The 16,171-nt window shown below is 48.0% G+C and overlaps 1 protein-coding gene across 2 annotated transcripts in view; it reads right to left on the reverse strand.

Annotated features, from left to right (window-relative positions):
- The window catches only part of TNFAIP1 (TNF alpha induced protein 1), a 41,729-nt gene that overhangs the window by 19,500 nt on the left and 6,058 nt on the right, over positions 1–16,171 (reverse strand). For both annotated transcript variants that reach the window (XM_040423505.1, XM_040423504.1), the window contains exon 3: positions 8,751–8,920. In XM_040423505.1, coding sequence (XP_040279439.1) covers positions 8,751–8,920 — 170 coding nt within the window. The remainder of the gene's footprint in view (positions 1–8,750; positions 8,921–16,171) is intronic.

Raw genomic sequence — 16,171 nt, forward strand, 5'->3', positions numbered from 1 at the left:
GCATGCGCGTTCTCCGGAGGGAGAGCGTTATGGGGCTCACCATTTACGGCGCGGTGAGTGGCATTCCCCGCCATTCCTCGCTCACCGTTGTCCGTGTTGGTGTCCCCTTTTGTTTGTCTTTCCCCTCCCCCCCTCCCACTGTTTCTAAGCCTCACCAACCTTCCCCTTTTTTGTTGGGAGGGGCTTTGAGGGGTGGGAGTATGCTTCCCTCGAAAGAGGGTGAAGCATGTACCGCCCTCTGCGGAAGGGTTACATGCGCGCTCTTCGGAGGGAGAGCGTTCTGGGGGTTTCGCCTCTGACGGCGCGGTGAGTGGCGTTTCTCCGCCTTCCCTTCACCGTTGCCTCGTTTGGCGTCCCCCTGATTTTATAGCACTAGGGTGTTTGTTTGGTGTGCGAGTTGCACACCTTCGAAAGAGGGTGCAGCATGCAGTGCCATATCAATGTGGCCTGCATGCGCGTTCTCCGGAGGGAGAGCGTTCCTGGGGGTTCTCCGTTAACGGCACGGTTGGTGGCTTATTCCCCGCCACCTTACCTTCCGTGTCCGTGTTGGGGATCCCTCGTCCCTCTCCATGTTCCCATCTCTGGTCGTCTGCTGGCAGCACTCCGTAAGTGGTCTGGCTGCGTGCTGGTTAGGAGTGTCTGCTGGCAGCGACTGGAGTGGGGACGTGAGTGGAGAGTCCCCTCGTCCATCTCTCAGTGGTTCTTTTCTCTTTGTTGCTGGTGCGGGCTGCAGTCCTCGTCGGACTGGCTAGTGTGAGCCGGGAGAGGATGCAGCTGACAGCGACCCCTTTTTAGAACCGGCACTGAGAGTGGACGTCCCCTTCTCCTATCCCCTTGTCTGAGTCCCTCACGTGTCTTTTTTTGGTGGGGGGGCATTGAGGGGTGGGAGTGTCACGGCCATGGCTATGACCGTGACTCCTGAACCGCATGCGGTTGTCAGCGGTTTTCATTGGTGTTCAATCACAGGTGAGGGCTGTGGTATTGGCCTCACCTGTGGTTGCCGCTGGCAACAGTATGTATGTGGCAGCGTAGCAGGCTGAGCTGTGCCATGCAGCTCGCTACGCTGCGCATGCGGTTTTGTGTGTGATGTGTGGATGTGTGCACTGTGTTTTATGTTATTGTGTGCACGTTCCCTTTAAGTGGTGTTTTCCCTTCCCTGGTGTTGGAAGGGTTAATCCCCTTCCTAGTGTGTGTGATCACTGGGTGTGTCCGACTGTGGGGTGTGGCTTCTTGGCCTATAAAGCCTCACTGCTTTTGCAGGCCTTCAGGTTGCTTCAGCCATGCTTAGCTGAGAGCAGCCTCATGTATTTATTACCTGCCAGTAAGAGCCACCCCTGTGGTCATAAACCTTAATGTCATAACCATATTGTGCTTAAGTTATTTCCAGTTATGTGTGATGTCCGTGTGATGTTTTATATGTGATTTTGTGCAGCTATGGATCTGGGTCCCTGTGTGGGGATGCGTTTGTGATCTGCACCCTGCTAACACAGGGATCCAGTCAGCAAGGCTGTGGCAGGTAGGTGGAACTCTTTGTTCACCTGCCATATCCATAGAGCTGTTTATGTCTCCCCTTTTCCTGCAGCTTGGCCGTTGAGACTCCTGCTCCTCCGTGTCTAGGAGGAGTGGGCTTGTCTTACTCAGCTCCTAGGTGAGGGTCATCTTGAGGGCTAGCAGGGACTTTTAGGTTCCGGAGCATGGGCCCTCCTACCATCAAGGTTGGCTCATGTAGCTAGGAGCCAGGGTCAGGTTAGGGATGCGTTTAGGAGGTGACCTGCTCCCTAATCCTGTCTTCATGGCCAAGCAGCCATAACATCACCGGGCTTCACACGGCTGAGGATTTCCCCCATCCTCAGCCGTGACAGGGGGTGATTTTAATTAGGAAGGGGAGAGGGGAGGCCCTGAGGGGTTAATTGTGCTGATCACAGCCCCCTGTAAGAGATCGGGTGCTGCCAGGCAGCAGGGGGCCGTTATGTCCACAGTTCTTAGTATATTCTAACTTGAAGAGTCCCCATCACTATGGGAACGCCTCTGTGTTAGAATATACTGTCGGATCTGAGTTTTTACGATCTAACTCAAATCCGATGGTATATTCTAACAGAGGCGTTCCCATGGTGATGGGGACGCTTCAAGTTAAAATATACCATCGGATTGGAGAAAACTCTGATCCGATGGTATATTAATAGGGACTCCTGACTTTACATTGAAAGTCAATGGGGGACGGATCAGTTTGCAATTGCACCATATTGTGTCAACGTCAAACGGATCCGTCCCCATTGACTTGCATTGTAAATCAGGACGGATCCGTTTGGCTCCGCACGGCCAGGCGGACACCAAAACGCTGCAAGCTGCGTTTTGGTGTCCGCCTCCAGAGCGGAATGGAGGCGGAACGGAGCCAAACTGATGCATTCTGAACGGATCCTTATCCATTCAGAATGCATTGGGGATGAACGGATCCGTTCGGGGCCGCTTGTGAGAGCCCTCAAACGGATCTCACAAGCGGAACCCCAAACGCAAGTGTGAAAGTAGCCTAACACTGAGACAAACACGTGTCATTGGGTGCTATATAGCTCCCAATGAAGCGTTCCAGGCCAGCCAATCACTGTAATGCCAGTAACCAACATGGCTACGGCATTACAGTGAAGGGCAGTAGTTACCCGCACGTTTATTGGCTGCGTAGCAGCCAACAAACGTGCGGGGAGGAGACTCGAGCACATGGGGTATTCGGCCGAATACCGCCATGTGCCGAGCATCGAGATGCTCGAGCCGAACTGGTGTTCGGCCGAGCATGCTCGATCAACACTAGTGGCGGATCAGTTTTTTTCGTTACCGCAAAAAAACTGATTTGGCACTATTGACTTACATTGCTATTCAGTTTCGCACACCGGACACAAAACGGCAGCCTGCAGTGGTGTTTAAATGGATAAATGACCAGTTTTACTGAATCTTTACCCATAGAACTATATAACAATCTGTTCAGCTCCTCCTGCTCTATAACATGCTGCCTGCAGCTCAGACTCCATGTTCAAAGTTACAGGTTCCCTTTAAGTTAGCAACACAAGTAAAGTACAATACAAGGTGCATTATGTGCTGGAAATTGTACCTCTCTAGTGTAAGTAACAAGGGACACCAGGATCTTAACCACAAAAATCACACACACTTAATACTGTACCAGGGTTGTACGGATGGAGTAGAGTTAGCACTCCTGTTTTCTGAGATTTCTGAGTTCTGTTATCTAATCTAAGCAAACACCTTCAATTGCTTTTCAATGGCTTTTGTCTCAAGATAAGGCGATAAGTTAAGAAATTTGAGTTAAGAGCTGGAGTGCTAACCCTGCTACATCTTACAGAATATGCCAAAATGTACAATTATCTTTCTATAAAATATACTCATGGTACAAACATGGTCACAGATAATAGAATAAGAAAAAAATACAAGAGTCCCATTTAATAACATTATAGATAACATCAGCCTGACACATGGCTTCTAAGCTGCAGGCAGCATGTTCTAGAGAAGGATGAGCGGAGCAGACTCTTATACTGAATCTTTTTCCACAGAAGTATATAATCAGCTCAGCTCCTCCTGCTCTCTAACCTGCTGCCCAAAGAACGCACTGCATGTTCAGCATGACAGCTTTCCTTTAAAAGCAACCAGAAATGTTTATGGGCCAGTAGTGTACAATACTTAGTAAAATTTCAGCCCAAGCACTTAGGCCAGACTGAGGAAGGAACACCAGACTGAGGAAGGAACACCAGCCGCGCAGGAAGAAAACGGAGAGGGTGGGCCTTAGCTGGATAAAATCTGTGTGTCATGTGCAATATGTCACACATCTCTTCTGCCATGTCAGGGAAATTCTGTTACATGCTCAAAGTGGCACACGACTGATTTTGGAAAAATACGCTTAAAAAAAAAAATAATCTGTGTGGAATCCAGTTGGGGATTTTTCAGTGCCTAAAACGCATTTTTTTTTAATGCGTTTTGAGGATTTGCCCCATACCTCTCCATGGTATTTACAGTAGTTCCCCCTGCTCCCTTCTAGCAGCAAAAATGATGTCCCATGCTGTCCCCTCCCCCAGAAAAAGTGCCCTCACAATTCCTTATCAGTCAAGGCAGGTGACAACATATACTTTAGGTAATGCAGCCCCCACTTCCCTAGTAGTCACAACCGCCTGTTCCCTGGGGGACCTGGAGGGTACAGCTATTCAGCGACAGGATTTCGTGCGACTACGTGTCGCAGCAACATTGCACAACATTTTTTTGGAATGATAGTCAACGGTGTCTAGATGTGACACGCAATATGCAGCGAATGCAACTTGGATGAATTTTTGAGACATCATTACAAATAAAGAAGTTGCTCAGCATTGCTGAAACACACGTCAGTCACCGTGTAGCCGGACCCTGAGAAACACAGCTCTATGACCGCTGGTGTCTGTGCATTACAAGGATACCCTGCGATATCCCCAGCGGGTCACTTGCTGGGGTCAGTTGCCAGGGAACCTGAAAAGTCCAAGTACACGGGTCGCTCAAGCTGCAATGTTAATTGGTTCCAGGATGACCACTGTATGTTGATAAGATCACTGTAACTTGTATCCATAACTCTATGTACAACTGGTAATTGGTTCCAAAAGCCAGAAATGTCATCACAGAATAAGAAAAAGTAAAGTTTAAAGAAAAATAAGCAGATAACCAAGATATATAAAGCAAGCTCTTAAAGGGGTTGTCTCATTTCAGCAAATAGCATCTATCATGTGGAGAAAGCTAATACAAGGCACTTACTAATGTATTGTGATTGTCCATATTGCCTCCATTACATTATACACTGCTTATTTCCATGGTTACGACCACCCTATAATCTAGGGTTGCTTCGATACCAAAATTTTAATTAGGTTTCGATACCATAAAAAAGTATTGTGATACTCGATACCATGTGAAAAAAATAAAAAACGCCCCAAAATGCCGCGTGCATTCAGCATTTTATGGAACGTCCGGCCCATAATAGAATAGTCCTATCCTATTTTTGGGGGGGCAAGGTCACAAAAAAAAAGCCGAATCGCGCAGTTTTTCTTTTCTTTCTTTCTCTTTTACACAGTGTTCACCGCATAAGAGATTTTTTTTATATTTTGGACTTTTTGGACGTGGCGATTTATTGTTTATATATTTTATATGTAAAATTGGGAAAGGGGGTGATTTATACTATTTTGGTGTATTTTTGTAACTTTTTTTTTTTACAGTTTATTTAATAACCATTTCCCCCCTCAGGGGCTAGAACCTGGCATGTTTTCATCCCTTGTCCTATTCACCCTGATAGAGCTCTATTAGGGTGAATAGGACTTCACACTGTCCCTGCTGCCCTGTGCATAGTGCACACAGCAGCAGGGAGCTGAACATGGCAGCCACGGCTTTAGTGGAGTCCTGGCTGCCATGGTAACCGATCGGAGCCCCAGGATTACACAGCTAGGGCTCTGATCACAACTGCCACTGCCACCAATGAGGAGGTGAGGGGACTCTGTGGCCACTGCCACCAACGATTTTTTTTTTTCTACATGGGACAAAAATCTGTGAAAAATGTTGCCACCAACGATTTTAATACTGTGGAGGGGGGGCACTGCGCCACCAATGTTTTTAATACTTTAGAGGGGGGTGCACTGCGCCAGCAATGATAATCAACGTTTAATATACAAATACAGCCGGCGACAAACACATTGCCGGCACCTGACCTCTGACAGGGCGCTGCGATCAGTGGCAGTTAAACCTCCCCCTCAGGTGCGGCAACCTGTCAGAGGTTGGGTGCCGGCAATGTGTTTCTGGCGCTTGTATTTGTAATGTATTAAACGTTAGTTATCATTGGTGGCGCAATGGCCACAGCCCCTCCCCTCCTCCGCGCTCTTATTGGTGGCAGCAGCAGCACAGGGGGAGGGCTGGGAACATGGCAGGGCTGAGAGCAGCGCTCTCATGTTCTCTGATACTAGGTTGTGCAGTAGCACAGCCTAGTATCGATAAAAGGCAAATCCCGGTATTGTATCGATACCGGAACAAAAGTATCGACTGGGTATCGAAAGGTCGATACCCGAAACAACCCTACCATAATCTATCAGTGGTGGCTGTGCTTGTGCACTATAGGGAAAAAGCACCGGCCTATGTGCGCTTCCACGGTCCCGGCCACCAGAGAGGCCAGTGCTTTTTCCTACAGTGCGCAAGCACGACCACCACTGAGAGATTACAGGGTGGTCGTAACCATGGAAACAAGCAGTGTACAATGTGATGGAAAAAAATGAATCCAGACAGCAAAGAAAGCAATATGGATAATCACAATACATTAGTAAGTAGATTGTATTAACTTCCTCTACATGATAAATGCCTCTTGCCGAAGTGAGTCAACCTCTAAGTAAAACAGGCAGAAATAGATGCTGGAAGCTGGAAATCACTTTCAATGCTGAGGGCAGGAGCTTCTTCAGGGTCTTGCATAATACATACATGTACCAGAAAAATAAAATGGAGTCACTGCTCAGGTGGTGTCCAAAGGAGCAGCACATCTTGGCACAGACAGGGGGCAGTACAAAACAAAGAGGAGCTACTGAAAAACCTATAAAGGTGCTTTACCAGTGAACTAGCCATGTTGATTGGACCAGAGTCTGAGGCACTCTATGTATTGTATGAGTCTGGTTTCAATTTACGATGGCCTAGAAAAGACCATTGTATCTAGAAGGATCACGGTATTTTTGTAGGGGGTTCTCCTTTAACAAATGACCCATACCAGGGCTCCAGATGGCGACCAAAATGGTCGCCAATGCGACTTAGAATTTACAAATTGCGACTAGACCCGCCACCGCAGCTCTGCCGCTGAATTCAGCGGCGGGGCACAGGAGATGATAGTTCTCTGCCACGCCACCGATGTTCTTCTCAGCAGCGCAGTGGAGAAGGAGTCTCTCCCTCCCCCCGGTGCTGCCGCCGCTGCCAATAAGAAGAGAGACGGGAGGAGGAGGGGAGGGGCTGTGGCACTGCGCCACCAATGTTTATTATACTGGGGTGTTGGGGGGGTGCACTGCGCCACCAATGTTTATTATATTGGGGGGGGGGGCGCACTGCGCCACCAATGTTTATTATACTGGGGTGTTGGGGGGGCGCACTGCGCCACCAATGTTTATTATATTGGGGGAGCGCACTGCGCCACCAATGTTTATCATACTGGGGTGTTGGGGGGCGCACTGCGCCACCAATGTTTATTATATTGACCTTCTACTATGCATTCTGTAATAAAGAATGCTATTATTTTCCCTTATAACCATGTTATAAGGGAAAATAATACAGTGAATAGACTTTCATCCTAGCAACCATGCGTGAAAATCGCACCGCAACGGCACTTGCTTGCGATTTTCACGCAGCCCCATTAACTTCTATGGGGCCTGCGTTGCGTGAAAAACACACAACATAGAGCATGCTGCGATTTTCACGCAACGCACAAGTGATGCGTGAAAATCACCGCTCATGTGCACAGCCCCATAGAAGTGAATGGGTCCGGATTTTGTGCGGGTGCATTCCGGTATTTTGAATGCCAGATCTGGCACTAATACATTCCTATGGGGAAAAATGCTGGATCCGGCATTCAGGCAAATCTTCAGATTTTTTCGCCGGAGATAAAACCGTAGCATGCTGCGGTTTTATCTTTAGCCTGATCAGTCAAAATGACTGAACTGAAGACATCCTGATGCATCCTGAACGGATTACTCTCCATTCAGAATGCTTGGGGATATGCCTGATCAGTTCTTTTCCGGTATTAAGCCCCTAGGACGGAACTCTATGCCGGAAAAGAAAAACGCTAGTGTGAAAGTACCCTAAAATATTAAGTTTAAATCCCCCCTTTCCCAATTTTACATATAAAATATATAAACAATAAATAAATAAACATATTACATAGCGCTGTTCAAACTATAAAATTATTAAAAAATATCTCCTATGCGGTGAGCATTCGCCATTTTTTAGTCACCTTGTCACCCCAAAAAATAGGAGAGGACTGTTCTATTATGGGCCGAATGTTTCATAAAATGCGAAATGCACGCGGCTTTTTTTTTTTGCGCGGTATTGAGTATCGCAATACTTTTCTATGGTGACGAAAGCGAATCAAAATTTTGGTATCAAAACAACCCTACGCCGATCTGATCGGCATAGCGTTGTCACGATACCCAAACTTTGATTCGATTTGGCGACTAAAAATTTGATTTGGCTCCTAAATTTTTCAGTTCAGGAGCCAATGGCTACTAGGTATTTTTTTTAGTCTGGAGCACTGCATACCAACACAGAATTAGAGAAACCAGCATCATTATCTGTCACCTACCACAAGTGGATTGCAGATAATGTCAGCCTAAAATAATAACCAACAAGCAATGGTCAGATGCCAGTGCCAGCCAGGTGATAGAAGACGAGACATCTGCACATCTATACAGGCGCCCTCCTTACCAATGCCTCTGGGAAGCCAGAACATCAATGAATCATTTTTAAAATTAATCATTCCCCTCATGTTCTAACAGTCTTCTGAAAACTGCTTTCATCCCAATCTCTCATAAAACATAAATCAAACCTAAACCTATAGTGTCTATTAGCCGGGACTTACATCAGAGAGCGGCTCAGCGTCAAACTTTGTGGAAAACTGGTGCTAATTAATGGCTCAGACTCATTTTAAGAGCACTCGTTACCATAAAACACATCCTAGAAGAAATAAAGACAAGGATCACAGGGAAGTGCGTCCCCTTCCTCACCTGTAATGCTGCCTGGCACTTGTCTACTAAGCCCTGGATGAGGTAATACTTGGCTTCTGCCATTAATTCCTTGATCTCATGTCTGTTCTTTGGAAGAGCAATGGTGTCGTCTCGAAGATAGTTTAAAATGCTCCCAAAATGTTTTCCACAACGGTCAATGAGGATCCAGCCTGCAAAAGAGAAGTCTGGGAATGACATCAGCTATTGGGACATTTGAGACTTACGATAAACACAAATTAAAGGGAATGTATCAGCAGAAAATCACCCGCTTGTACACTGGCGGCAGCATGCTGTAGTTTGTGTCTGGCTGCCTCTCGGCATGTTTGCACACATAGGCTAGCGTTAGTACGGATCCGGCAGGCGGTTCCCCTACCGCAACAGCCTGCCGGACTCTGCTAGTGTAAATGTGAAAATAGTTTTAAATAATTTTTGATGATGTTGTTTTTAATTTTCCATGGCACTTTTTATAAACTAAAACCAAAAATTTTACAGTTTTCGCACTGGCTACTGTGTCTAATAACTGGCGCCACTTCTTGATCTGTACAGATGACTTTACTGCAGTTACTGCTTATCCATCATTCTAATCCTGCCTGTAATGATAAGGAGATATCACCTCTGTGTATAGATAACAGGGCGCTGGAAAAGAATAGAAAGTGCCGACACCCGACCCTTCAAAGAACTAAGGGCTAAACCAAGGTCCAACCCTGATTGTAGAAAGGATAGGACCGTGGGGAGAGAAAAACGAAGTGGGGGGGGGGTGTTCCGGATTTCATAGAAGCCCAGGAAGGACCTCTGGGTCCTGTAATAGATCCTGGACGATGCAGACTTCCTGGCCTGAATCGTAGTGCAGATGACATCCGCCGAAATACCTCTTTGCGTCAGAATGGCTGTTTCAATAGCCATGCTGTCAAACGAAGAGACTTTAAATGCTGATAGAAGACCGGACCATGCGAAAGAAGGTAGTCTCTGAGTGCCAGTGACCAAGGTATGTCTCCTAGAAGGAGAACGAGGTCGGCGTACCACGCGCGACAGGGCCAAACCGGGGCGACTAAGATCATCGGAATGCCCTCCATCCTGATCTTCCGTAGAACCCTGGGTAGGAGGGGGAAGGGGGGGGGGAAACACTTAGAGGGAGAACCCCTGCCAAGGGGAGATCAGAGCATCCACCCTGCAAGCTTCCGGATCTCTTGCTCGGGAGAGAAAGGTGGGAAGCTTTTGATTGAGTATTGAGGCCTTCAAGTCCACGTCCGGGGCGACCCCAACGCAGACAGATCGCTTCGAACACCTCCGGTTGCAGGGACCACTCGCCCGGATCTATTGTCGTCCTGCTGAGGAAGTCCGCAGTCCAGTTCTCTACACCCGGGATATACTGTAGATTGCTGAAATTGCCGGTACGTGGGCCTCCGCCCACCGCAAGATCTTGGCAGATTCCTGCATCACCGCGAAGCTGCGCGTTCCCCCCTGGTGGTTGATGTACGCCACCGCTGTGGCGTAGTCCGACTGGACTCTGACCGGTCGACCCCTTAGGAGATGGGTCCAGTGCCGGAGGGATAAAAGAATCACCCTGAGCTCCAGGACATTGATTGGAAGCTTGGACTCCGACCGAGACCATGTGCCTTGGACTATCCTGGGAAGAAAGACTCCTCCCCAACCTTGCAGACTGGCGTCGGTGGTAACAACCGTCCAGGACATTGGAAGGAAGGACCTTCCCAGAACTGGAACCGACAGCCACCAACAGAGGGACGATCTCACCTGAGAAGAGAGGCGGATGGGACAGTCCAGACTCTCGGATGATTTGTCCCAGGAGGACAGGATCGCTCTCTGGAACGTGCGAGAGAGGAACTGGGCAAAGGGAATCGCCTCGAAACAGGCGACCATCTTCCCTAACGTTTTCATGCAGAGGCGAATGAACGGGAGTCTGCAGTTAAGAAGAAATCTCACGGAGCGATGTAAAGCCAGGTGCTTGTCCGGGGGAAGGCGAACCTGTGCCGCTTCCATGTCCAGAAGCATACCCAGAAACACAAGTTGTCTGGAGGGAGTCGGAGATTATTTCTGAAGATTGACCAGCCACCCGAAGCGTGCAAGGGCTTCCAGCGTAATTTCTACGCTGCTCGACACTTGAGCGAAAGAGGGAGCCTTGATGAGGAGGTCCTCCAGATAAGGCATAAGGAAGATGCCTCTGGAACAGAGCAGGGAGAGAAGAGGGGCCAAAATTTTGGTGAAGACCCGAGGCGCAGTCGCCAGTCCGAATGGAAGGGCGACAAACTGGTAATGATAGTCTCCAATTGCAAACCTCAGGAAGCGCTGATGGCTCCGCGCGATGGGGACATGAAGATATGCATCCTGGATATCTACAGCCGTAAGGAATTCCCCCCGTTCCAAAGAAGCAATTACGGAACGAAGGGATTCCATCTGAAACCGCTGGAGGCGGAGGAACCTGTTCAGCAGTTTGAGGTCCAGGATTGGGCGCACAGAGCCCTCCTTTTTGGGGACCACAAAAAGGTTGGAGTAGAACCCCTTGAACCTCTCAGCTGGGGGAACAGGAGAGATTACTCCTCGGTCCAGGAGGGACTGAATGGCCTGGGAGAAGGTGGCCGCCCGCTTGAGGTCCCGTGGAGGACGGGATTGAAAAAAACCTGTTTGGGGGAGGGACGAGAACTCGATCGCATACCCTGAAGATACAATTTTGAGTGCCCAAGCGTCTGAGACGTGGGTCCGCCAGACGTCCTGGAAGAGGAGGAGGCGGCCCCCCACCCTGTTGGGAGGGGGCGAGCCTTCAGGCTGAGGATTGCTTAGCCGCGAAAGGTCGAGCGGTCTGAGTCCTGGGACGCCCACGTGGACACACAATCTGCTGGGAATGGATATAAAACATCCAGCTTTTTAGGGGTGGAAAAGCGCATGTCACGGATGGCAGCAATGAGGCTATCTACAGTGGAGGCCAACTTGGAAGGCTGCTCCGTATTCATGTCCAAATCAGAATTCCCTACCTCCCCTTCAGACGGCACGTCCCCAGGGAAAGAAAAACCTGAGTGAGATCTTACACGAGGTGGAGAGGGAGATGCGTCTGAGGAGGAAACATGTCCTGCTCTAGGATGCTTTTGTGATTGCCGTGTACTGACGGGTTCACCAGAGGGAAGTGACCTGGGTGGGGGGGGGGGAGGGGGTCACCCGAGCAAGAAGCTCTGGAGGGTGCATTCGAGGGAGGTGCGGCCTGCGCTGGTGGCGGATTCTTATCCAAGCAACCCACTATAGATAGGGTGGATTGGGAGATTTTAGAGAGGTTTTCTACCGCCTGAGAGAGAGTTCTGGCCCAATTCGGGAACTCAGATACCAGAGGGGAAGGCAGAAGTACGGGCTGAAGAAGGGGCCCCTGCCTGGATGCCTGACAAGCAGTGCAGACAGAATCTGGTTGCCCACAAGGGAATTTTGCCTGACACATGGAGCAGGCATAAATGGACAGCTATTGGCAGCTTAGGATGAGCACCCGTGGGATCAGACATGATTGTCACCCAGGAGAAAAATAAAATAAAATAAAAAAACACACCTCGAGGCTGGAGAGGGTACGGTGACCTGAGGAGAGAAGGGACAAGAGTTCCTACCAGAGCCAGGAAAACGAGCGCCGCCGAAGGATGATGCCCGCCTAAGAGCTTCCTGTCCCGCGATAATCCACTCCACCTCAGGCTTAGTAGTGTTGACTCAGCGCGCGCGCCCGTCCTGTAACCCTTGCAGCGTCGCACGTCCTGTAAACCCTGCACATCATCGTTCTCTGCCGGAGAATGCGACCACACTCCGCCAGCTGGCTGCCCTCTGGAGGGCCGATGCGGTAAATGGGAGACCGGGGCGCCCAGAGACACGGTCCCACCCCCTCCCAACCAGAATGCCTCTCAAAAAGATCACCCCCCGCCGGCCGAGTCACGCAGGAGACCGGAGTGTGCCTCTTCCGGGTGGGGGTTGAAAGCTGGGAGCAGGCATTACTTATCTGTCCTTCCGCCATCTTCACCCTTCTTCTGCTCCAGCAGGGTCACCTCTTCAGGTTACTGGCAACGTAGTGGCAGGACACTGGAAGAGGGACTTGGATAGGTGACCCTTCTGCTGGCGGGATGCAGGGGAGTGAGACTGCCCTGGTCAACCTCGTCTTCTTGTGGGGGAGGACGCCTAAATAAAAACAGATTTAGGCCGCCTTCACACGACCGCTCCGTGTTTTGCGGTCAGCAAATTGTAGGTCCGCAACACACGGATACAGCTCATTAGCATTCCGCAATTTTCGGAACGGAACGGGCTACCCATTATAGAAATGCCTATTCTTGTCCGCAATTGTGGACAAGAATAGGACATGCTCTATATTTTTTTGTGGGGCCGTGGAATGGAACAACGGATGCGGACAGCACACGGAGTGCTATCCGCGTCTTTTGAAATTAATGGGTCTGTACCCGTTATGCAAAATTGCGGAACGGATGCGGACTCATTCATACGGTTGTGTGAATGAGCCCTTAAAAAAAGGAGACGTGCTACTATCTGATTTCAACTGGAAGATAAAAATGTTGGTGAAACATTTCCTTTAAGTCTGAATTTAAAATAGTCATATTACCCCCCACTCATATTTTATGAAAGTGAACACCTGGCATGTGGTGAAAATGCCACCCATCACTTATCAATCATAGATCATAGACACCTTCATGCAATTTTGCATCAAAGTGTAACATTTTGTGGCTAAAAGTCTGACCGAGGCAGAACCTTAGATGCACAACAGCAACTAAAAGTAAAACTATAAGTCCAAGATGTGCAGAGTTCATACGTGCAACTTGTGCATATGCACCAATCGTCACATACTCACCAAAATAAACCTAAAACCTTCATGTTCCAGACGCCAGCATTTGAGTCATAGAGTTGACAAGTTTGCCGATTAGGTGAAAGGTTAGACATGACCCTGCTCATCTTTTCACGACCCATTAGGAAAAAAGACCCTCCCCTAAAAAATGTCTACTCTGATTGGTAGGAGGGTTTATAACATGAAGAAGAGCTCCTGTATTGTGCTTCCCCAGAGCCACAGCATCAGGCTGTGACCTTCCTTCTGTCACGTGCAAATGTCACTTGTCCCTCTCACCCCTCCTGTACACAAACAGAAGGTAAAACTTCCTTCAAATAACTGCTGTGCCCTGAACATCACACCTAAAATATGGAGCCTGGCATCATTTCAAAGCCAACGTTCTGGGCACTTGGATTCTATTTGCGGGAAGTCATGCATGATATATTGCATGCACACTTAGGCCCCTTTCACACGGGCGAGTATTCCGCGCGGATGCGATGCGTGAGTTGAACGCATTGCACCCGCACTGAATACCGACCCATTCATTTCTATGGGGCTGTTCACATGAGCGGTGATTTTCACGCATCACTTGTGCGTTGCGTGAAAATTGCAGCATCCTCTATTTTGTGCGTTTTTCACGTAACGCAGGCCCCATAGAAATGAATGGGGTTGTGTGAAAATCGCAAGCATCCGTAAGCAAGTGCGGATGCGGTGCGATTTTCACGCACGGTTGCTAGGAGACGATCGGGATGGAGACCCGATCATTATTATTTTCCCTTATAACATGGTTATAAGGGAAAATAATAGCATTCTGAATACAGAATGCATAGTAAAATAGCACTGGAGGGGTTAAAAAAAAAAATAATAATTAAACTCACCTTAATCCACTTGATCTTTTACCATGGTGATAGATCATGTGATGACCGGAGTGACGTCACCACAGGTCCTGTTCCTACAATCAGTAAAGAAGGAGACAGAAGGAGATGCCGGATGCGCGATCAAGTGGATTAAGGTGAGTTAAATTATTATTATTATTTTTTTAACCCCTCCAGCGCTATTTTACTTTGCATTCTGTATTCAGAATGCTATTATTTTCCCTTATAACCATGTTATAAGGGAAAATAATACAATCTACAGAACACCGATCCCAAGCCCGAACTTCTGTGAAGAAGTTCGGGTTTGGGTACCAAACATGCGCGATTTTTCTCACGCGAGTGCAAAACGCATTACAATGTTTTGCACTCGCGCGGAAAAATCGCGCATGTTCCTGCAACGCACCCGCACCTTTTCCCGCAACGCCCGTCTGAAAGAGGCCTTAGAAATGAAAGGGTTAAAGGGCGTGTCTTTTTTTTTTTTTTACCTTTTACACAATGTTATTCTAAGTTGTTTTTTTTTTTATGACATTACTTAATTAGCAGTAAGTCTGTATTATAGCCCAGAGCAGCAATCACAATTCTGCAGGATACAGTGCTAGAATCTCCTCTTATTCCTTTCTGTTTCAATATCCGCACAGAGCCCGGTCTGGTGATTTGTATTCTGATAAATGGAGTCTGACAAATAATCCACTAAATTATGAGAATTATGAGCATGCAGTTCTGCTGGCGGCATACAAAGCTCCACCGATGGGTGTGATGCATCTCATGCTGACCTAGGCTCACTCTGAATAGACACAAAGGGAAAATAATGTTCTAAGTACTATGTAAAATGGAATTTCATCCCAATCCCTTCACTCAGCTCAAACAATATGGAACAATATGGCCCCGCAGCCGGACACCTTTGCTGTAGCGGGTCATAATTTCAGGAGAAATTTTATTTGCCGCGAAGCCGAATTTCCTTATGCTTCGTGGTAATGAATAGGGTTTCCCTGAAATGGTGGTAAAAAAAATAAAAAATAATCATACTTACCTCAACCATTTGAGCACGAAGAGGCCACCACAGCCATCTTGCTTGAAGATCCCACGTGAAATCTAATGCGCGGTGACGTATGATGTCACCACGCCAGCCAACGTGATTCACGCTGTGTGCGACATTTCACGCTGGATCTTCAAGCAAGATAGCCACGGCGGCCTCTTTGTGCTCAAATGTATAAGGAACCCCTTTAACTTTCAACTGCAACACCCCTACATCTGTAATAATGGCAGCGAGCACTGCTGCGGAGTGTGTGTCATGTGACCCATTTCCAAGCTGTTAACTCGCTGAGCGGGATCACGTGATTCTACTGAAGCAAGTCATTTTTCTTTTCAGGCCCCTCCCCCTTTTTTTTTTTTTTTTGGGGGGGGCTATTGAGAGGATGCAATAAAACTCGCTAGAACAGGTCTAGTATGGTTTGCTGGGATTAAAAGATATCTCATCGTGAAGAATTCTCTATAGATTTTTCTGGTTAACAAATATAAATCCAAGTTTTTGAAACAATTTTGTCTTTTTTTTGGCTATAAAAAAAACCCAAAACTTTATACGCAGCTCTCAATTATGAACAGTACATAGCATTAAAATTAAAGGGATTATCCGAGCTACGGATCCTGATGAGTCATTCACAGTATAGATCATCAATATCAGATTGTTAGGGGTCCGACAACCGGCACCCCCACCGATCAGTTGTTTCAGGGCCGCCACA

This window comes from Bufo bufo, chromosome 3 (genome assembly GCF_905171765.1).
Source record: "Bufo bufo chromosome 3, aBufBuf1.1, whole genome shotgun sequence".
Taxonomy (NCBI): Eukaryota; Metazoa; Chordata; class Amphibia; order Anura; family Bufonidae; genus Bufo; species Bufo bufo.